The 23190-nt window shown below is 40.9% G+C and overlaps 2 protein-coding genes across 3 annotated transcripts; one reads left to right on the forward strand and one right to left on the reverse strand.

Annotated features, from left to right (window-relative positions):
* Positions 1-241: 241 nt before the first annotated feature.
* araf (A-Raf proto-oncogene, serine/threonine kinase) lies at positions 242-16069 on the forward strand. Of its 2 annotated transcripts, none has more exons than XM_047592124.1 (16): positions 242-312; positions 1893-2087; positions 2933-3036; positions 4009-4111; positions 4254-4408; positions 4833-4931; positions 5019-5163; positions 5307-5340; positions 5451-5581; positions 5744-5946; positions 6912-7088; positions 7385-7431; positions 7792-7910; positions 8696-8827; positions 9324-9458; positions 9822-16069. In XM_047592124.1, exons 2-16 carry the CDS (start codon positions 1977-1979, stop codon positions 9960-9962), a joined length of 1836 nt encoding a protein of 611 aa, XP_047448080.1. In that variant the 5' UTR covers positions 242-312; positions 1893-1976; the 3' UTR covers positions 9963-16069. The 2 variants fall into 2 exon arrangements, with proteins under 2 accessions (XP_047448080.1, XP_047448079.1); XM_047592123.1 differs by lacking the exon at positions 242-312 and adding an exon at positions 655-871.
* On the reverse strand, positions 15672-21726 carry LOC125012268 (tetraspanin-4-like). The gene is made up of 8 exons (XM_047592125.1): positions 21555-21726; positions 20776-20860; positions 19991-20179; positions 17712-17786; positions 17504-17611; positions 17313-17420; positions 17130-17213; positions 15672-16184 (listed from the first exon to the last, which is right to left on the reverse strand). Exons 2-8 carry the CDS (start codon positions 20836-20838, stop codon positions 16113-16115), a joined length of 699 nt encoding a protein of 232 aa, XP_047448081.1. The 5' UTR covers positions 20839-20860; positions 21555-21726; the 3' UTR covers positions 15672-16112.
* Between the last annotated feature and the right edge of the window lie 1464 nt (positions 21727-23190).

Raw genomic sequence — 23190 nt, forward strand, 5'->3', positions numbered from 1 at the left:
TGTATACAAATATATATATTAAGTGTATGAATAGTCCTACACCTCTGTTTTAATCTGCTTTACGTTATACGTATTTATTACTCGTGGCAGTAAATATAGTAGTTGTACAATCTGCAAAATGCTTATTGTTCATTTACATGACAGTAATCGCAGCTCCCCCTTACTTACGTGGACAGTCGGTATTGTCCAATGAGGAAGCACAGCCACGAGAATCAACCAATCAGGGTGGAGCATTATGGACGTTTTCCGCTTTCCCTGAAGTTCTTGACAGATCCGACTTCAGATTGAGAGAATTCAAGATGGCTGCTACAGGTAAGAGTTTTAACTTTTATGCAAACTGTTTTAAAACGCTAGTGCGGAAGGAGGTCTTTGTGTGGATTGTGAGCTCATGTAAAGCAATAACGTGATGGTGCCGCGTTAAGCATGTCAGTTAAATAAGTCATTGTGTCACAGGAAAACACCAGAAGTAGCCAACAAGCTGGCGGCCGTGGTAACCCCCCTCCCCTTCCCCCCATAATCTCCTCTCCTACTCCAGCTAGCACTTAGCTATTTTAGCTATTATCAAACGCTTTCACATATGTACACCATCGGCATTATGTTGTCATTATGGAACTTTTTAGATACACACTGCTAACTACTTTTAAAGGTTTTTTGCTGGTTTGTGTTTGGATCTGTTAACTTTCGCAGCGGGAGGAGCGTGGCCTCCCCAAACTCTAAATGTCATGTTGAACAGGCTAGGCTAACGGGCTAATGGCAGCTAGCATTAGCGCCGTGCGAGTAGTTAACAAGTCTGCAACTTTGACTGTCAGCGCTTCATTTCACCATCAGTTCCACGCACGACCCAGCACGCGTTTGGTTTTTCGTATTTAGGGTACGTTAACGTTCGTTCCCGTTGTCATTATATCTTTAAACACACTTACCTTTGGCGTCATGTTGCTGTTATATCGCCGCCAAGTTCCACAGATGTAAGCTAACAACCTGCGTGCCATTCTGGGTTAAATCGCGAAACAGTTGTTTTTTCTGTGAGATTGTGTCCTTTCGGCGTTACTGGCAAAATCTATCTTTCTAGTTATCGTCATGTTACTTATCCGTGTTACGTGAAATGTCCAAGTTTCTCAGATCGGCAGTTTTGTAATAAATGTTTGGCATCACCATTCAACCATATACATACGGACAATGTTGAGAAGCAGCAGAAATACATTAACTCCACACTCCTTTCTTTAATCCTTACTTATAGTTCAGTAGCTATAAACGACTAAATTCTACAAATGCTGCTTTATCTTGTTAGGATAACTTGTGGCTAAGCCGGGTGTGTTATTAATATACCGAACAGTGTTAGTGGGGGCAGTAATTCACATTGTTTGTAGGGACAAGCTATGTGTACTGTTGATTACTTAAGCTTGATTTATACTACCGCTGCACATTGAAGGCGCTTTTATACTACTGTGGGATTTAGACGCAGTAATTTACGCACGGAGCCTACGTAGGTGTGGGACATTTATACTTGTGCCTCGTTAACCTGGCTCGCGCTGTAAAATCGCCACCCAAACGCTAGTCGGTGCTGTGTCTTTTCTGCCAGTCCGGTTAGTTAGTTAGTCCAGTTTCTGCTTCACTGTCAACAATGGCGACTGAAACGTTTGGCCCAAATTACCTGAAATTTCACTGAACCTAAGTCATACAGATGTCTGTGTTTCCAAACCTCCTCAGTTAACCTTACCAACTCTTTATTGATCCAAAACTAACAGTTTGAAAATTGCAGAGATGGAGAAGCAGCTGGAAATACTAAACTGCTGTACTGCTGTAGAAAAAAAAGGATGGACATCTATGTCCTCAGCCCCTGTGCACTGTAAGACTGTGTAAATTGAAATATATCTGTTATGTCTGTGTTACAGATTTTAAGTGAAGGGCTAACTCCTCTGGACCCTACTGTGCATGAAGCTCCGCTGAGGTTGTGGTGGTTTAAGTCGCCTGTCACCATGTCATCCACCTCCTCCTCCTATTCCTCCTCAGGAGAGACTAGTCCGGAGGATGTACCCCGAGGTGGGGGTACCATCCGGGTCTATCTACCCAACAAACAGAGGACAGTGGTGAGATGATTGGCTCTATACCTTATCTTGCCCAAAGATAAAACTGCTTTTGTAAGGGAGGAATTTTTACATTCACTAAATAGAAAATATTTCTTTAAGGGGTGATTGTCAGCCATGTTGATCTCAATGAAAAAAATAACACCAGCATGGCTGGTTGTAAGTGTAATTACTCACACAAAATTTGACATCTTTCGCAGCACGGTAATGAGTAAACCAGTGGACAGCTGGTGTCAGGTTTCACAGATGGTGCCTGCCACCATCTTCAGTTATTTGACTTGCAATTCCTGTCAGAGATGGATGTCGTGATTTCATACTCATACAAATAACTGTTAAATTGTCCTGTGACAGCGTCTTTGTTCAAAATAACCACATAAGTGTGCATGGCAGTTTGGAGGACACTGAAATCTCTACTTAATCCAGTCAGGGGAACTGGCCAAACAAGGTTCTGCCAAACCAAAAATTGAATGAGTTCTTATTTCCTCTTTGGCTTTTTATGTAAAGTGAAGAGATGCAGTGTTTTGTATTACATTGTTAGAAGTGCACAAAAAGTTGTGAAACATCTTGTACGATAATATCACAATGGAACCGGCAGTTGTGGCTGACCAACGTCCCACATTGTCATCTGTAAGAGCTTTGTTGTAGTCAGAATGGGAATGCAGCATATTATTGGATGGAAAAAGGGACATTTACAATGCATAGAAGTTCTGTCACACTATGGATAATCTGTAGTGTCTATGTGAACTGAACATGCTGCCTCAACAATGCTTTCAGTGTGCCTTCATGTGACTTGACAATGATTGCCCCTTGAATGTCACACTTGTTCAGATATGGATTTCTGTTCTCAGGTGAATGTCCGCCAAGGACAGACTGTGCACGAGAGTCTAGATAAAGCACTCAAAGTGAGAGGCCTGTGCCAGGAGTGCTGTGCTGTATTTCGCCTTCTAGGAGGGTAAGATTGCTCTGTTGTCTGATGAATGTCCTCCCACATCTATAGGGATTATTGCATTTCTCAGTGCCTTCATAAAAGACTGAGACGCAACAACACACAACTGTTACAAATCATTTTAAAAATTATTTTGTTGTCAGTTTATTAAACTTTATTTTTTACCACTGATATAGTAATAATAATAATAATAATATAAAGTACAGAAGTTTTACATATAAATGGACACATATTACATTCAAGCATTTGCCAAAAAAGTTCACATAATGCTGATTAAGTCTATTAGTGCCTGGTAAATCTCATAGTATATTTAAATCTGGAGCCTAGTCAAGTGATATTCCTGTACTGAGTTGAAGAGGTAAGGGCACGTGGCGACTCAGTAGGCTACAACAACTTGGGGTGTGGCAGAGCCTGTGTGTTCAGAACATTTTTAAAGAAGTTTGTTGTGTTAACAGGAAGGATGACTGTCTTAAATAGATAGACATCAACAGACAAATGCGTTTTGAAAAAGAGAGAGTGCATTATAGACATCCATAGTATACACTGTACCTTTTTAAAATGTCCTAAATAAATACAACGTAAATTGAATTAAACCACATTTCTGTGTAAATAAGCAGGCATATGAAACATAATTGGAAGTATAGAGGTCAGTGGACGCCAAATCTGTAGGTTGTCCATAAATTATGTGATAAGATGATGATGTAATTATCACAACAGGCCTAGTCACAGGTCCTTTATTTACATTTTATACATCCACACATGTCATAAATAGGCTGACACAGTTTTGTTAATCAGACAGTGTTGGTAGACTACTATTCTTTTAGTAAATGCTTGGTTAGCCTGGATGGATTAGTGATGAGTTTGTCCTGTAGTATTTGTCATAACCAGCTGATGGAAAAAGTAATATTTCTTCTCATATTACCTTAAGAATTTTTTTTGTCATTGAAGTTTTTCTTTTTTATGTCTTTGCCATTCCAGTCGTAAGAGACTGACAGACTGGGAGACAGACATTACTCCTCTGGTTGGAGAGGAGCTTTTAGTTGAGATCCTGGACGATATTCCCCTCACCATGCACAACTTTGTAAGTAACTGTCAAACACGCATACCTTTGTTTAGCTTGGAAAAAAACATCCTATATGTCAATTCTTAATAATATTTTCGCCTCCGTGTTCTTGAGCATGGCTGCTGCTGGAGTCAATGTCCTGGCCTCTTTATCTGTGCAGGTACGGAAGACTTTCTTCAAGTTGGCTTACTGTGATTTTTGCCACAAGTTTCTTTTTAACGGCTTCAGATGTCAGACATGCGGCTACAAATTTCACCAGCACTGCAGTAGCAAGGTCCCAACTGTATGTGTGGACATGGATACAGTGAGCAAACGGTGAGTTGGAGAAGGAAACCATTCGTTTTGATGTACTGGGTGCCTTTCTGGCCATCCCACCACCGGCAAGATATTATATTACAACGTGCTACTGTTTATTTATTTATTTATTTTTTTTTTTTACAAAGCCTCGGGTTTAAGGCAGAAACCAGCATTATTTGCTCAACTATGACATTTTCTTACTAAAGGTCCTACAGTAAAGTGAGAGCACAGTTAAGTCAATGGATAACTTCATTTTTTCATATTTTACTCATCGCAAAATTCTCTGCCTCTTCAGTATTTTGATGCATTTCTTCTGTTGATTTAGTCAGCTGTGCTTGCTGTCTGTTCTGTAATCCCAGACTGACTTCATTATGTTTTTTTATTTTGTTGCTAAACATGATTCTTAATGACTAAAATGACACCTTTTTTTTTTAAAAAAAAGAGACACCCTCCTGCCAACTCCCTACCTAGATGAATGCCCACAAATGCTATTGCCAGATAATTCCCTGTCGCAGAGCAACCTAACACCAGAGCCTTCTGGGTAAGCTCCCAAACTAAACTAATTACATGTAAATTTAAAGGTCCTACTTGGATCTGTGAAACTGATCTTTTTTTCTTCTTTACTCAGAATGGACCTCCTGTCCCCGACCTCCACCTTTCACTTCCCCATTTCGGGTGGAGATGGCCAGTCGCTACAGAGGCATCGCTCCACTTCTACTCCCAATGTTCATATGATCAGCACTGTGGGCCCTGCTAGTGCCATCATTATTGAGGTCAGTGTTGGCTCCTTGGTCCACGCTAGGAGAGGACTGAGTTAAATCTACTTTATCTGATCTATCCGCTCTTACAGTTATGCACTTAATAACCTTTGTGCGAAGTGATAACATTAAGCATAATGCGTGTCTCATCCTTTTAGGAGGCGGTACAACAAAAGTACAACAACATAATTGGTAAGATTTCACATTTTCTTCCCTTCTCCTATACTTGCCAACGTTTTGTTATCTTACACATATTGTTTTCCTATCTTTGGCCCATTTGTCATTGTGCTACCTCTCTACAGGTCCTGAGCCCTCACCGAAACCCTCGACCAGTCCACCCTCTAATATTGGCTCTCCAGGGAGGAGACCGCCAAAGTCACCTTCAGATCACAAGGAACGCAAGCCCTCTTCATCTGATGACAAAAAGAAAGTGGTAGGTCACCTTTAACTGTATTCACAGGAGTATGTTGACAGTTCATAGGGAAATAAAAACTCCCTCAAGATTCATTCATTGGTAGTTTTGTAAAAAGACAAAGTGGAGGAACTTGCTTATGGTGACCTACACTTATCAATAATAATCAACGCGTTGTTTCAGCACCGAGGAGGCTACAGAGACTCAAGTTACTACTGGGAGGTCCAATCTCGAGAAGTTAACATGATGAAGAGAATAGGTGCTGGGTCCTTTGGAACGGTCTTCAAGGGCAAATGGCACGGAGACGTGGCAATCAAGATCCTCAAAGTCAAAGAGCCAACACCTGAGCAGTTACAGGCTTTCAAAAATGAAATGCAGGTCTTAAGGTGAGCAGTGCCTTCACCCTCTTCATCAATGGACTTTCAATCTTTTTTCAATAGTTCCCAGGTAGCCCAGGTACAAGTGGCCTGCAGAACAATTGTATCCAGCTCACAAAATAATATTTTATATCTATCAGAATTGGCCCAGAGGTATTTTGTGTGCACACCATTGATACTACAGTGCAATAGCTGAACGTTTGCATCAGGCAGGTTTGCCACCCTGCTCATCTTTATTGACAAACTCATTAGAGTCTCATGGTTGCTATGGCAACCATTCAGCATATCAGTAGAGTAGGGCAGCACAGCACTCTGAAGCTCAATCAGTCTATATTGTTGAGCCATAAAAGCTCAAGCCACAAGCATTAGAACACTAAATACTAACATGTGAACAGAGACGTAGTAACGCTGTACAGGTTAGCAGACAATGGGCTTAATAGTGTAGCCTGCCGTTCATGGTAGCACACACAGTACAACCTAAAACTTATTAAAATATAGAGGAAAACAGCATACTAAACATACATACTAACACACAGACACACTGAAAAAAAGTCCGTCAGCAACATGTTAAACATGGCCTTAGCATGCTATCTTGGTTAGCTCTGTGGTTATTTCCACTCCAACGTATAGTAACCACCACGTTCGATAAACAAAAAACGCCAAAGATGTGTCTTTTATCTGAAATTTGTTCTTATTACTTGTTAAATCAGTGGCCTTAGTTTTCTTTATTATGGCTTGAAAAAGGTTATGTGGATATTTCTGTATGAATGATTTCTGATAATACACCTGAAAAGACAAATTGTGTGTCACTGTAAATAAATAGCCATTATGGTTGACCAGTAATTTGGAGTCGTGCCTTAGTTTTGGCCCCCTCTCTGACTGAGTTGGACACCACTGCTTTGGAGGGACATTGTGATAAATCTGTGGGTAGATAGTGGAACTTCTAACAATTTATCCATTTGGGTTCTCTGCAGGAAGACCCGCCACGTCAACATCCTGCTGTTCATGGGCTACATGACTAAGCCCAACTTTGCCATCATCACTCAGTGGTGTGAAGGCAGCAGCCTGTATCGCCATCTGCATGTCACAGAAACCAAGTTTGACACTATGCGTCGCATTGATGTGGCCAGACAGACGGCGCAAGGCATGGAGTAAGACCTGCCGCAAAGTTCCATTTCACCATTATCACTTACTCACTTCTGACACTTGTTGAATTGCAAGACTTCAGGTGTCAAATATTTTTCCCAGTACACTCAGTTAAGTCTAGAAGAACTATATTAACCGGTCTTACTTACTGTGAAACTAACCATGCACACAGAATTCTTGCTGTAATTACAAAAGTAACACTAGGGGGCTTGAAGGAGTAGTTTCATAGATTTGTGTTGTCAGTGTGTATCAAAATGAGGTTCTCTGACTTTCCCCTGGATTTTTCATCCCTTTCTTTCAGTTATCTTCATGCGAAGAACATAATTCATCGAGATCTGAAGTCAAACAGTATCCTTTTCTTGTGGCAAGTGGTATTTTAAAACTTCCAGTAATTGTTTGTGAGTGTGAGTGTGTGTGTGTGTGCGTGCGTGTGTGTGTTGAGTTGTTGAGTTTCCGAGCTGAGGTAACTGTAGGTCTGAAAAATGCACGCAGGCCAATTGGAACACTGTGGTGTGGAGTTGTTAAAGACCACAAAAAACATGTTTTTTAATAGACAGCATTGAACTAGAAGTAGAAACTCTACTGACTAGACGACTGTAGATGATGCTTAGCCCAAACATTTGTGTGCATGCTTGTATTTGGGGTAATCATCAGTGTGAACATGTACACCGACGGTCTGTTGTGCTATTTCCTAAGCTCTGCTGTCAGATATTTTCCTCCACGAGGGCTGGACTGTTAAGATTGGTGACTTCGGCCTGGCCACGGTGAAATCTCGATGGACCGGCTCTCAACAGGTGGAACAGCCCAGTGGATCTATTCTCTGGATGGTATGTGCACTGTATTTGATTCGGCGAAGTCAAATCCACTAAAATCTTTACTTTACAATGTCAAATAAGAGAACAGCTCTGAACATAAACATGAGCTTTTTCTGCCATTGAGAGGATTTGGATCGTTCGTCGTTGTGTCCGAGTGTCCATTCCACTAGGACTTGTGTTGTTTTTCATGACTGACATGTTACAGTAGAATGGTCTTCACTTGCTGAACCGCTGCTGTTTTGCTGCCATGATCCACTGGGTTCATCAATAACAACTAAGATGCGTCCATGTTGTTATTGTCATGTGATCAGAGACTAGTCGACTTCCTGCATCAGCTAGTCATCAGCTGGTCGGTATAACCCCTACTGAGTACACACAGCAGTGTCGGTTTCATATGGATAGCTTTGTGTTGGCTCTCACACACTAAACAACAACTACACAGTCACCTGCATCACGCACATGTTGCACACAAGGCCACTTCCTTAAAGGAAAGGTTCGGCCAGAAACACAGTCTGGAGTACTTCCACGCAGACAAGTTCAAGCTTAGTTCCAGAAGGACAACCTAAATACTAAATATAACCTAAATACTAAATATCAGATGTGGCTACGTGTTTGACTGGATCATTTTAAAAATGTCTTGATCGGCCTCGATACTGAGCGGTTTGGCTGTTACAAAGCCAAAAAAGCAGTTCACCATCTGTAATCTTCTCTGTAAACGTTCTCTTCTCTTCAAAGAAGCTAGAAAAGTGGAACCATTATTGTTTAATAATAATTTAATTTTCTCCTTTCTCCACAAGGCACCTGAGGTGATACGAATGCAGGAAAGCAACCCATATACGTTTCAGTCTGACGTGTATGGCTACGGAGTAGTGCTGTTTGAGCTGATGTCGGGGACCCTGCCTTACACCAATATCAACAACAGAGACCAGGTTATTTTTCTTTATGACAAACACAACACTGACCCTTCGAAAGGAAAGTGAAACATGAACATGATGTACTTCTGTTATTAGCACCAGTGTATTACAGTTGTACACTTAATAAAGTACACCACGTAATAAAGGCCAGTAGATAAATTTCGCGTGACATCGATTTGGCAAAAATCTATTTCATAACTAAGTAAACTTGTTTAGAAGCTGAAATATCTCTAAATGATTATTGAATCTTTTCAATCAAACTGGGCCTTTGTAAAATTGAAAATGCAGCAATACTAAAGGATAGGATGCACTGATGACAAGCAGATGATACGCACCAGTCTGGACACTGTAAAAACTAAAGGAGTCAGTTTGAAGCAGACTGCAGAATACTTGCTGTATCGACTTTCCCAGTTGAAAGTTTATGTTTTCCCATCTGAAAGCTAAAGGAAATGTCTGGGTAAGTTCACATCGTTATTTTATTTTCAACTCTAGTCTTTGTTCTCTTTTTCAGATAATCTTCATGGTCGGACGCGGTTACTTGTCTCCAGACCTCACTAAGCTGTATAGTACCTCACCCAAGTCAATGAAGAGGCTAATTGTTGATTGCCTGAAGTTCAAACGTGATGAGAGGCCCCTGTTTCCACAGGTGCGTAGCACATAAGTTACCATTGTACCAAGAAATATTAACAACATTAAAATTAGCACAGGGTCTACTCACACAAACAGTCTCATTATATAAGTTGACACCAGAATATTTTTATTTAAGCCACCAATTGAAAAAATTTCCTCAAGGTGCCATTAATCCAGTATGAGAGGTTGTTTTCCGCCTTAGCTGTCATTGTGTCCTGGACTTTCATCTGTCTTATCTTACAGCAGAGATTCATGATCCCTTCATATATTGATTTGAGTTTAACAACGACCAGGTGTCTTAAGAATGACAACCAAATGTATGAACCTGAATTAATCATTGGTGGTAACAGGTGTTTTTAAATGTGATCTCCTCCATCAGATCCTGGTAGCCATCGAGCAGGTGCAGGACTTACTGCCAAAAATCGAGCGGAGTCGCTCAGAGCCGTCGCTCCATCGGGCCGTTCACGCCGAGGACCTGAACCCGCTCCTGTTTCACACCACCAGGCTGGTGCCGCTCTAAGCTCCCCGAAGCACAAAGAAAAGAGGCTGTCTCCCTGTGCAAAACCACAGCATTCCCGTGCGTCAGAGAGGCCACAGCCAGCTGTCCTGACAGGCCCAATTCACTCTCCACCCCGCAGAGCCCTGGAGCTGACCGTACACACCGTAGAAATAACCCTAATGTGTTGCTAAGTCTGACAGTGACTCTTTTTTTTTTCCCCCTTTTGTACAAGAGACACCTACGCATCAAATGTAAAAAAAGTGTATCTTAAAGTACGTTAAAGTACGTTCATATGTCATTACACCGACTCTGAGAATCAAACAGGCTGACTTTGACACTCAGAGGTATGTTCAGTTGTTTTGTGTGAGTGAACTGCAAAAAGTGTTTTAAGAAGGAAATTAGTCGGAGCTCTGAACAGCACTGTGATCCGCCAACAATTGAAATCAGTTCAACAGCCATGAAGCTGGGGCTTTCTGGTTGAGGTCACCTGATCAGCTTACTCATGCTCGCTTGTCATGTGGCCCTTTCAGTGCAATGCAACATAAATGGGATCGGGGCCCTGAGATGAGAGACCAGTGATTTTGTCTCAATGGGACCTCAAATATTTGCCCCTTCTGCAAATCTTCCACAGTAGACATCTTGTAAGCAGTGATGTCTTCAATTTTAGAGGCTTTGGACAGGAACAGGTAACTTAAGACACTGAAGTATGAGTGAAGTGAAAGATTAAAGTATTATCAGCACCTTGTTGAAATCGTCTCTGAGCATACAACAGAATAAGTGCTGCAAAACAAAACGAATCAAACGACCCCACCTTCCACAAGTACAAACATGGCTTGATGGGTAGATGTCCCTAAATTCCTCTGGAGGCCAGGCTTCCATTGATGTTGCATTAAACTGTAGAATGTCAAACATTGACATGTGGCACAGTGGCAGCTGACCCAGCTGAGCCTGATCAGCTGAGATTCAAAGTTAGTAACAGATTCTAATCAAAACTAAAATATAAAACACCACACTACTGGTTGAGGGGTAGAGAGTTATTCACATCATGTAGTCCTCTATTTAGTCTTACAGCACACCAGCTCAACTTGAACTGATTTCACTAAATTTGTATGAAAAAAAAAAAGTCATGTCCAGTCTGAACACATCAAGTTGTCAAGTGTAAAATCATTTAGTGTTTTTAGGGGCTTTCTTGACATCCACCTTATTGCTGACAGATTGTCCCACTAATCTGTTAACTTTTATGGCCGTTGAGCTGTTCAAAGGTGTAACCATGATACTCAGTGGTAAAACCGCATTTCCATGCCGAGACACACACCTTTCAGCTCTGCAGAGCACAGCACCAAGTTCAAGGAACACTGAACTTTTCTTCTTTAATCAGTTTTCAGAATGAGAATGGCATCGCGCTCATGTCGATGACATGTGTTTTTCGTAGAGAGTTTTCTGTTTTGAATTCAACTAGGAATTGCCAGAGTTTGGTAAGATACTGTTTTGATGTAAATGGCTAGTTGTATTGCTGCTACACACAGTGAGTTTTCTGTTCAGTGTTTCTCACGCCTCAGAGATAGAACTTAAGTGCACCCACATGGTACACGGCTTCAACAGAAACAACTTTCATAGGCTTCCTTAGAGGTTTAATATTTACGTCAATCTCAAATGCTGCAACATGTGTTAGTCCCTGGTCAATACTTCACTTCCTAAACTACTACTGTAAGTGTTGGGTGTGTGTTAACACTGTGACTGACTTGGTTAATTAGTTGGTGAGGTATGAGTTTGAGTACACTTTAAAGATGTTTCATGCGACCACATCTAAAGCCAGAGGTGAAACCCCAGCTGTAATAGTCTCTCTTCAAGACAGGTCTTTTTCTAATCTCATGGTGTTGACATGAGAAGCTAAACTAGGTTGTGGTGCATGTTTTATATGGTCAGCCCTCGAAGACAGATGATGCTGCTCTCTGTCTCGCACATAAAACGCAATGGAAGCAAAAACAGAAGCTAAGAACCTGCTTCCTCTCATCAGGCCAGTCACTGTGAGAAGTGAGCGCCTTTGACAGACGGGCTTTTTAATCCGTGAGAATCTGACCGTTTGGTGTCGGAGAACTCCTTCTCATTGTTGAATCAGTATGTAGATACGAACGTGTTGCATCACTATAATGGAGCCTCTACCAAGAATGTTTCACTAGTGCAACACTCTGAAATAGCATGTAGTCATCTGAATACATCCCAGTGTTGCTTGGCCAGTCCTGTCGGCCTGTATTCTGCAGGACTTGCAGACGTCGCTCATGGTGTGATCTCTGAAACAATAACTTAACCTTCATCTTCCTCTTTTGTTCAGAATGATATTTGACGCGCTAGGCTGTTCTCAGGTGTACTCGGCTCCATGACGCAAACGTGTTAAAAAAACAAAACAAAAACCCTCCGGAGCTGAGGTGGTTAAAACAAGCTGCCCTTCCCACCTGTCGATGGAGGTTGTAGCTGCACGAAAGCTTCCTCACTAATGACGCCAGGTCTGCGATGGTGACTCTGCTGCGGGTGTTTGTTGAGCTCTGTGCTCCTCACGATTCAACTCACGTCACTGTGCTTTTCTAGTTTGAGAAAGAAGAGTGCCTGCACCATGTCGGTTTAAGAAACACTGCTCTAATCAAGAACAAAATGTAGGAAGGACGTAGGTCATCGCAGGGAAGGAGGTGTCTGGTACAGGTGGTGGGACTTCGGCTTGTTTACTTGAACCGAATCCACAGCTGCTTTAGCTGTTGGCCTCTGTGATTCGTGACACTAGTGGGGAAGTACTGTATTTCTCAAAAGCTGTGTTGGCATTGGCACCTCTGCTGACAACATTAATGATCCAGGTTGGGCCCGTCATGTGATTTCTGCTTTATTATCTCATGTTTGACAGGTCAAAGTCACTGTGACTATCATCAGTTGGGTGGTGTGTTGTGTACCGGTTGCTAAACGGTTCCCGATCTCGTGGATTCATACCTGATATCCAGTCAGTGTAGTCAACACATCTGTGCTGTGGCTCAGGTTGTTGATGTGCTCTCTCAAAGCACACATAGGCAGGACTCCATGTGGCAGCAGAGGTCTGCTGGGCTAATCACATCGTTTGGGAGAGTTGATGCGGTGATGGACAGAAGTGTGACATCAGCACGGTTGTACGCGTCATCTGAGCACAGTCGACTTTCTGAAAACTAAATGACTGCTGTAGGAAAAGTGAAATGTTTCCAGATGATACCACTGTAGTGTCTTTCTTTCAAGATATAAGGATGTTAGTAATACTTTCAGTCTACTCTTTTTCAAACAGATTTTCAGGTTGTCTGTCTCGGATCAACTGAAAAAGCACTCCCATCACAAAGGTCCATGGTGGTTTTAGTATTGGTGAGGTTAATGGGAGACGGTCGGCTGAAGTTTATAGCTGACGTTCTCTCCTTTCAGGTGCCTTGGCTGCCTCCTTCCTTCAGCACATTAGCAGCCTGGCTAAGTGCTGTCCTACATTTTTATGGCTTAGTTTAATTTCATAGCTCAGTAGGTCCCTCTGCTGAACCTCAACACAAATTGGGCTGACCTGCTCACAGACCACATGTTTGAATTTGAATAGCTCTATGGTTTGTCCATCTTATTTTATTTTATTTTACATTTGGCAGAAATCTGAATAAAAGGTGAGGGCGTGGTTGTTTTCTCAACAGATTTAAGTTTTTGCTCTCGACAGCTGTCGTGTATCAGTTTTTCCCTGTGAAACATCAGCAGTCTCATGTAGAAGTGCGACTGTAGTCCAAAGCACAGCTCAAAAAGAAGCCCCTTTGTGGGGGCTGGTGGGGTTACTTGCAGCTACTAAGTGAAGGAAGAGCAGCACACGTTGATATTGTGTCAGTTTTAGGGGTTTCAATCAAAGATGCTTTTCTAAACGGTTTTCTGGATCACGGTTTCAATCTCTTTCATCAACAGTTTATTGTTCCGTTGCAGTGCAACTGGTGTCATTGGAAATCTCTGAGGTGTTAACTTTATAATAGTCTTAAGCGTTTTAGGGTGGCACTCTGTGGGGGGTGGTGGTGTGTGTGGTGTTCTGGCTTCTGTGTATCCTCCATGTTGAAGTGACTGAGCATTAAACAGATGTTGCCTGCGTTGGTCACTAACGAACTGACTTTGGATCAGAGGTTTTGATATTTTAATGTTGTGAAAGTAGGGGCTGGGTACCCTTACTGTTCGTACTCATTCCATTTATTTCGGTGGATCGTGGTTGGGGTGGGGATTTGTGAACCAGGGTTGGGAAAGACTCTGTTTCTGTCTTTCTCTTATTTATTGTTGTCTTTGCAGACGCTCTAGTCTGCGACTGTGGCTCTGAGGTGGATTCGATGTTTACCGAGAATGTTTCGGTCTCTGAAACATTCGTCATCGCGGGCGCTTGCTCCCTCTTTCTATAACAAGAATGTTCTTTTAGGCACGGTACTGTCTGCTCCCACAAGTAATTTTTATTCTGATACTCTCAACTGTAGGGGCATTTGTAGTGGCTTTTTATCTCTAAATCACCCAGAGCTGGAATAACCATGCTGGTTATCAAACTTTTTTAGAAAGATTTTGTTCATAGGGTTTCACTACAATAGCGTTTGTTAATAGCAACACACAAATAAAATGATTTTAAATATGTGGTGGGCAGGAACTTATCACTGTCTAGTGATATTAAGTGTAGCTTAAGTGAATGAATGGCCTAAGGCTGGTGAATAAAGTCTTTTTCTAAATGAGCTGCTTTTTATAACCTGTTTAGCAACAGTAATGAATTAAAAAAGAAAAAAAAGATTTAGCATGCTTATTATAATGATGTCGGATTTCTGTGAATCAGTGGAAAAACGTGCAACACCACTCAGAGAGACTTGGCGACTTTAAATCCCCCTGTTCAAAATAACATGTTAAATCCTTTTTGGAATTTGTGTGGTATCTCCCCAAAGACAACTTGGTCTAAAGGAGGAGGGAACAAGTGCCAGTTACTGGAAGGCCCTGTTCAAATGGACCTGAACAGCTTCATGACAGATTGCAAGATAACTGTGCTGCGTCTGGAGATTTAACGGGGGTGCCAGACCTGGGGGAAACCCGACTTGACACATCTGTTCGTTTCACAGAAGGAAAGAAAAAAAAAATACGAGAGAGCTGTATCAGAGTAGTTTCTTTATTTTATTTTTGTCTTTTCATATCTGTAGGTGAATTGCAATACTTGTGTCTATAGTTTCTGAGGTGTCAGGGGTGTGTCCAGTTTGCAATAAATGGTATATTCTGCTGTGTACAGTTACATTTTTTTTTTTTAATTACAAAAAATTGTATTTGTTTCTATTTTTTTGTGTGATGGTTTCAAAAAGAACAAAGTTATTTTAAAGTGTAAAGGAAATCTTAGTATTTTTTTAGTTTTTTTTTTTTTTTGTCTTGAAATATTGTTGCAGGATTTATTCTTTAAATAAATAAATTCATCTGTGTTACTTTTCTGCTTTCTGTCTCCAGTACTGTTGTAATTGCTTCTTTTTTTGAAAAATGGCAAGAACTAAAGATTTCTATTGACCTGTAACTGAACACAAAGCGTCTCACAGCCTTTTTAAATAGAGAAACACGAACTGTGAGCTTTTAGGGGAATTGGTTGGCTGAACAGGGTCAAAAGAGGAAGTGGTTATTTTAAGGCTCCACCACAGATGAGCTGCATGCAACAGACAGGAAACATAGACCTGACAACATGAAGTCTGCTGACAATACTGTACTGTTTACCATAACCAATACTCTATTGCCATACTTTAATATCTGATGTTGGTGAAAGACAATTGCAGTAAATGGTAAATATTTATTTTACAGAAACATTTAAAAAGGAATTCTCTTTGAAAAATGTACCCTTTAAAGACAGCTGGATGAACTCGGAAACAAGCAAGTCATGCATACTGCTCTGACTGAAATAGCATTGTACATAGCTTGAGTTCAGAAGACCAAAGTGGCCATAAATGAAACAATCAGGTGTGTGAAAAAAGCACAAAAACAAATAATTCTGATTTAAACAGGTAGGTCTGGATACCTTTACAAAAAGTTGTCTACACACCTGATTTTTTTTTTTTGATTTTTTTTTTTTTTTTTTTTTTTTTTACAGAACTGTACAATGACATTAACTCTAAAACACAAAGATAGAAGATGAATTTGCAAGAATGGTGTTCATATCTTATAGCCCAGTCCAGATCTACTGATGTGGCAGAAGAGTGTCATGGCAAAGCACATTCCCAAGACCTGTAAACAAACAGGACAGAAATAAATAAATAATAATAAAAAACATTACATTGTAAAATTCAACTTCCTCTGAATATTCTCTGCAGCTTAAACTAAAGCAACTGCACTTGTCTGAGTTTTGCCAAAGATGTTTCATCCAGGTAGCTTCTACTTGTTTGTAACGGCTGGTGGAGAGCTTAGGTTTGTATTAGGAACACTCACACGTGACGTATGTTACTGTTCCAAGTCAGTATTTGTGGACATGTATTCCAAGTAGCAACATTTTCTAACAGTTCAACCAATCATGTGAAAGGGTTGAACTATACACAAAATGTACAATGCATTTCTTAGGGTGTTATCTTTGAGGCCAAGGTAAGACTTGAATGAGAAATTGAGCTGTATAATAAGGTTTTATTTCATTTATTTAGTCAGATTTAATAAATAAATAAAAACAACACCATGAGTTCTCAATTGAGATTTTGGATCACAAAACTAAAAATTAGAAACTACTGAGGGCTAATGCTAATGACTCAGGTCTTTCAGAACCGTTTAGCTGAACATCTAATGAAGCTGACTGGGGCCAGACAACCAAAACAATTAGCTAGAAAAGGCTAAAAGAAAGTCCACAGAATTCCAAATATATTTTTCATGCGTCGCTTTATGTGTCACTTCCTCCCATTGTCCCGTAGTGGGACACCCTCCAGTTGCCTGAAATGAGGCATTCCCGGCCCATGAGATACACGATAAACCCAGTTGATTCTGGGGCCATCAGGGTTCTCATCCTAACTGTCAAGTATCCTCACTAGATGGCTGAACCACCTGAACTGGCCTCTTTGGACCTGAGGGAGCAGCGCCTCCTCCAGATGTCTGAGCTCCTCTCCTGGTCACTTAACTTGTATTCATGGCTCTACCACACAAGCTACCATGTATTTGCAGCAATATTTTAATATTCCATCATCTCCTTACCTCAATTATGCAGAGGACAATGACACCAATCCCAGTGGTTAGGAAATGTTGCTCAAAGAAATTCTTCAGCCCACTCAAGCAGCCCTGGAAACAGTACATACATGTGAGATGACCTGCAGTTATACAACGTTGAAATGTGGCAGTTATAAGGGATGAGATGTTCACTGGTAACATTGTCGCTACCTCATGATAGTACTTGTCGGGACCTGTGCTACATGGGTCAGATCTGCAGCAGGACGCAGGTATGTTCTGTCCCCAGTCTGTGATATTATAGACTCCACAGCAATGGAACTGAAACAAACCAGAGTGAAAATGTAACCGCCACGATTAGTGTCAATACATAATGGAAGCTGTCTGTGCCCTGACACACTTACCGTCTTCTGAATCAGAGCCCAGTCGCTCATCAGCTCAGTTGTATTGCTTGTGCCTCCTTTTGCATTATTCAAACCTTTTTTGAGGTCACTTTCCACCCATTTAGATATCTGAATAGTAGAAAGAGGTGAGATTAGCAGACTACACAGTTTGTATACGTTGCCTTTGTTAGCTCGACGCGGTGTGAGTGTTGATGGAGGCCAAACCTACCTCTCCGTCGTACACGAGCAGCAGGCAAGCTGCAGCCAGCTCGACCAACATCAGGAGGAAGAGCAGTAGAAAGAACTGGAAATTAAAGGATAGTTTCAGCTTATTCCTTTTGGCCAATGATTCCTACCAATAATAGTAACATTTAATTCACCCAGTAAGTGTAACGTTTGCTTTTAGACAAAAAAATATACAAATAATCCATGTAGTTGCTCAGATATACTGGCTTTATTTTGGACTTTGGATTTTTGCCAAATTTGAAATTCTCTCAAGGTGTTCCCGAGATCTCGCATTCGTAAGAATGGGATGGCCGTGAGGTCACTGTGATGTACACTTGGTGCTCAGAGGGTTGTCAGGAGCATGGCAAGTGGCTGAATTGGTTAGAAAACACAGTATTTAACAAAGTTTGACCTGCTGGTGGCGTAAGATATGTTGACTGAGGTTGTTTGAAAACATCTCTGAACATCCACCTCAAGATGATGCTAGAGGAACAGGGAGTGTGACTTAAGACAAATCAAGCAGTGCAAATTGGAATTGTTTTTTTGTTGGCTTAGCTTAGCACTTCGTATCTACACAGGTCAAACTACCTCTAACCTCTACCTCAGATTAATAGCATCTTTACATCACCAAACTGATGTCAACAGACTACTGTCAGGAAAGGATGACTGCGATGTTGCCTCACATCCTGCGTTTTTGCCAAAAAGGGTTGTACCTGAACGCATCGCAAAGACTTATTTTTAGCTGAGAGGGCTAAGAATCCAGGAAGACCTACAAAGTGTTTACTGAATCGTGCTGATCAATGGGTCAAACTGAGTTTTTTTAATTCTAGATGATCATGATGTTGTGGACGTGTTTTTTTTTTGTATTTGAATGTTCAGATGGGATGAAAATGTAAAACTTCTGTCCCTTCTCTATCTCTTCTCATGCTTCGCTCCCCTAAACTAAACAGCTAATCAGAGGATTCATCATGTGGGATCCACTGAAAAGCCAACGTCCCAACGTCAGAAAGTGGCCGACCATGGGCTCAGTGTGTGTGAAAGCTTCAGAGGGATTGGTTCTTTAAAGTCTCTGACGCCTACGGAGCGATGTCCAAAGTTTCTCATGGCCAACAATATGGTGACACATTAAAATGTGAAGAAATGTTACATCAGTCATAAAAAATATTTAACGGTGATGTGAAACAGGAACTTGTGCTTTCACTCTAAACTCATGTGGGGGATTTTAATGAAGGGGTGTTCTTTCTAAATGGCATAATGTAGAAGTGGTAAAAATAATTTGTGGCTACAGAAAAATAAAACTATGTAGAAGGTCTTAGACTGCCCGCTTACTGACATTACATCTTTTCTTTTTCTTTTTTTTTTTTTTTTTTACTGGTGACATCTCGCCTCACAGATTGGTTTTGTTTTCAGCTCACTGCGGTAACTGCGCTGAAGAAAAACTCTCATTTTTTAATTGTCTCAAATCGCTGTATATATATATATATGTAGTGAGTCACATCCATTTCATCCAAATTCAATAGATAAATACTATAATAAGAAGCAGAGAGACGATAGATCCAAAAAGGTCAGACATATCATATTATCATCATTGTGTGGACCCCAGCCTATTTTGGGTGGTGAAATTGAAATTGGTTAAAATGAAAAGGGTAAATGATGATTGGACTAGATCACAGGGGTCAAACACTGTCCCGCAACATGTATTTGCAAAATGTGAAAATTACATAGAACACTGAAATATTTCAATGAAAATAGCCGTGGCCCTAATTTGTCCACTTTTTTTTTTTTAGAAAGAGAAGTGTAGAGAACACAACACTGAGACCCAGGACTGAACAGTAGACAGCAATGAGCCCAAAACGCACTTTTTCAAAGCATAGTTTATTAAATGAAAACATTCTCCTAATTTACTTGTTCTTCTAAGCGCTTAAACTGGTGGGAAAAGTCTGGAGATGTGGTTATTTATAGGTTATTATTCTGTTCTGTCCTGCTTGAGATCAAGTTGGGCTGTATGTGGTCCCCGAACTAAAATTAGTTTGATACCCCTTTGCTAGATTATGAACAGGGGTGAAGAAGATAACATTGGCAGGCCACTCTCTCTTTGAGAAGAGGATTTGGTTTGGCCGCAAAACCTTTTGATGATTCAAACCTGCCAAGACGTGGTTTAGAGTAAAAGTTATGATGATCCAGTGAGGGTTAGGGTTAAGGTAGGGTTAGTGGCAAAGCAAAGATATCAACACAGGTTAGTGTGTGTGTGTGTGTGTGTGTGTGTGTGTGTGTGTGTCTCACCGTCAGGAGGAGACACCGGTTTTCTTTTAGAGCACCCAGGAAGCCCAGGAAGGACACACAGGTGATGATGATGCCGCTGATCAGCAGCATGTTGGCTATGTTGAAGCTGGCCAGGGTCGGAGTGAGCGAAGCCAACTTGAAGTTCACCATCATGTACGCGCCAAGGCCCAGCACCCCCACGCCACACAACTGTCAGGAGGCAAAACAAAATTGCAGCCAGGTCCACACTACACATCCCTACACTTCATTTTTTTTTTTTTAATTTTCATTGAATTGAAATAAGATGACTGATAGTTTAAATGTATTTTATTTAGAATTTGCTTCTGACTTGTTAGAGGCAGTTTTTACAGGGCACATTTCCACATTTCAAAGCCAGACTTTTAGCTATTTACTTCCTTTGATTTAATTACTTCCTAGATGAAGGCCTCTTCAGAAACCTATGATGAGTTTAGACTACACAACAAGTTAATATGCCAAACATTACACTACTTTCAACCTGCTGTTACAAAAAATACATGAATGCATCCTCATAATAATACTTATATTATTATATGTTATATAATGCTGACAGGTTGGTTTTGTCTTTGTAATAAGTCTGATTAATTTAAGCATTCAGAGGAAAATGAACATTTGGAAGCACTTGAATGTGGAAGTCCTTTAGCTTTCTAATGAGTTCAGACCCTCAAACAAAGCAGGCGGTGTTTATCAAACCTGAATTCCACCTGGACTGTCGTGGTACTCTAACTGGGAGACACCAAGACACTCGACGATTGAGAAGTACTTACAAAGCAGAGGAGGTTGGCGACACACATGGTGTATTTCAAACACTTGAGGCAGCCTTGAGCCATGGTGTGACGTCTTCGAACCGACCTGCAAAGACAAACAATCGCATTAAATTCAGTCTAATGTTATTCTGCCTGATTTTCCTGTCTCTTATACTGACAAAGTTTCGCTGTTAGTGAAGTGAAGCCGAAACGCCTCACTTCCTTTGTGTGTGCAGTTTACAGGAAGGAATTTGTTTTATTAAATATGACTTTAGCCTGACATTATGGCAGCCTGTTACTGGTTACATCACAGGTCTCTAGTGCGCTGTGGAAATGCCCCAACTTCCCCAAAAAATAAAAAATACTTCTTGGTAAAAAAGCTCTTCCTATTTGGCATAAAAGTATTAAAACGCGGTGTGTGGGTCCTTCGCTCTAAGACTGATTACTGAAGACTTAGCACTACTGATGGCAGAATTGTATTTAATCATTTAATCATATATGATGGATGTTTTTGTCTTTTGAAGCTACTAAACCACGACAACATATTTTTTTCTCAACTTTGACACATCTGATCCTTAGTTGGATTACTGATGATGCCAAAATAACTTTTAAAACAAATTCTTAGTTTATCCCTCCTACACGGAACCCTTTTTTTTTTAACGTCATCACATTTCTGTGTGATAAAGAGGAAATCAGCGTCACTCAAGTATGTTCTTTTACAACATCATTAAAATTTGAAGCTCTCTTTCCAACATTAACAAGTGACACATAGAAGTGAAGAAACAAAGTTTAGGTTTTACCTGTCCGGAGAAATTACAATCCGCTTGTCTTTGTTTTCAGCCTTAGGTTTAGTCGGTTCAGCTGCTGCTGCTGCTTTCACTTCCACATATCATACTGCTGTGGGTTGAGAGCAGAGCGCCTCATGGGGCTTTCAGGAACCTGTCTCACTTCCTCCTTCTCATCGTCATCATCAGCAACATGGAAAATCTATGACTGAGAAAGTTCTTCGGGGAACAACTAATAGGACTGTGCAGGCAGAAGGAGGATGTCTGTGACACACTGATTATATTTAGACAAAAAAAAAAAAAAAAAAAAAATCCCACGGTAAAACTGTGCCAGCAGCTAGGAAGCTCAAAAAGCTCATCAGAGGGAGACATGTTGTTACCATATAAAAGCAGAATGTTGGAACAATGTTGGAGCATACAAAACGCAGTTAGAAAACCCTGAATATTCAGAGGATTTCCTGTGGTTGTCATAGAACAACATAGAGGAAATGCTAAAACAGCTAAATATGCGTCATATGTTCGGCTGTTCAGAGCAAACGCTACTTCCTGCCTTCCTAATGAGTCTGAGACCATCGGTTGCCCTTAAGTTTTGTTTACACATGCACAGTGGTGGGAGAAATCCTGGGAATTTACACTTAGGCAGAAATGACTAACATTTTTTAGGCCAGCTGACTTTGTTTTAGCAACTGAGCCTCGATATATCAACACATCAAGAAGTGATTAATAGGAGAAGAACTTCCAATCCACAAATCGGATCAACAGATCATTTTGGTCCCATGTCAGACAAGGTATTAAGACTTCGGTGGTCCTGATACAGTAGAGTAGAATAGGGAACCAGCTCCCAGGTTGGTGAGCCGACGCCCTCTCTACTTTAAAGGTTTAGTAAAGCTTTTTGTCAGCGCTGGCTCAGGTTACCCTCAACCATCCTTTAGTCAGGCTGCTGTAGGTCTAGCAAGGGGGACTTCCTGTCCTCTACGTTCTTCCCTCTCTCCATCCATGCATTCATGCGTTACCACTGTATCACGTAAACATCTACTTTCCCTTCCCCGCTCTAGGGGTTTCACTGTCTGGATTCTGTGAGGTGTTTGAATGGATACTAACGCTAAATGAAACTGAACCGAGTTGAATACAGATCTAATAAAACAGTTTCTATAAGATGCTGCAAGTTGTTATCGTAACTCGGAAGCCAAGCCTTAATCTGTGTTGATGCATCCGCGTGAGTTTACCACAGACCAGTGAGCAGAGCGTTTGACTGAACGGGTTTCGGTGCGAAACTGAACCACACCTACACTGGGTGGACCATATGGTAAAGTGTGAAAATAGGCTGCTAAACTGAAATCAACCTATTGACATACACAGAGGTATCCTATTTAACCTGAAGAAAAACAAGCCTGCTGACATATTAGACTGGGGATGTTTTCTCCAGGTGTGTAATGGATTTATCGAGAGAGATCCTAATCTATAGTCATATTTTACACAAATATGTTCTTTTACATTTGTTTTATACTGCACATGGAGCTCTGTGCACAAAGAGAGCTCCAGAGAAATCATACCTCTTATCCATTAGCTTTGTAATGAACTTGACCATATGTTCCTACACCAGTACTGGACCTGTCTACTGGACCTCTCGTTCCTTGTGGACCAAATCCCC

The sequence above is a fragment of the Mugil cephalus genome, chromosome 8, assembly GCF_022458985.1.
Source record: "Mugil cephalus isolate CIBA_MC_2020 chromosome 8, CIBA_Mcephalus_1.1, whole genome shotgun sequence".
In the NCBI taxonomy this organism is placed as follows: domain Eukaryota; kingdom Metazoa; phylum Chordata; class Actinopteri; order Mugiliformes; family Mugilidae; genus Mugil; species Mugil cephalus.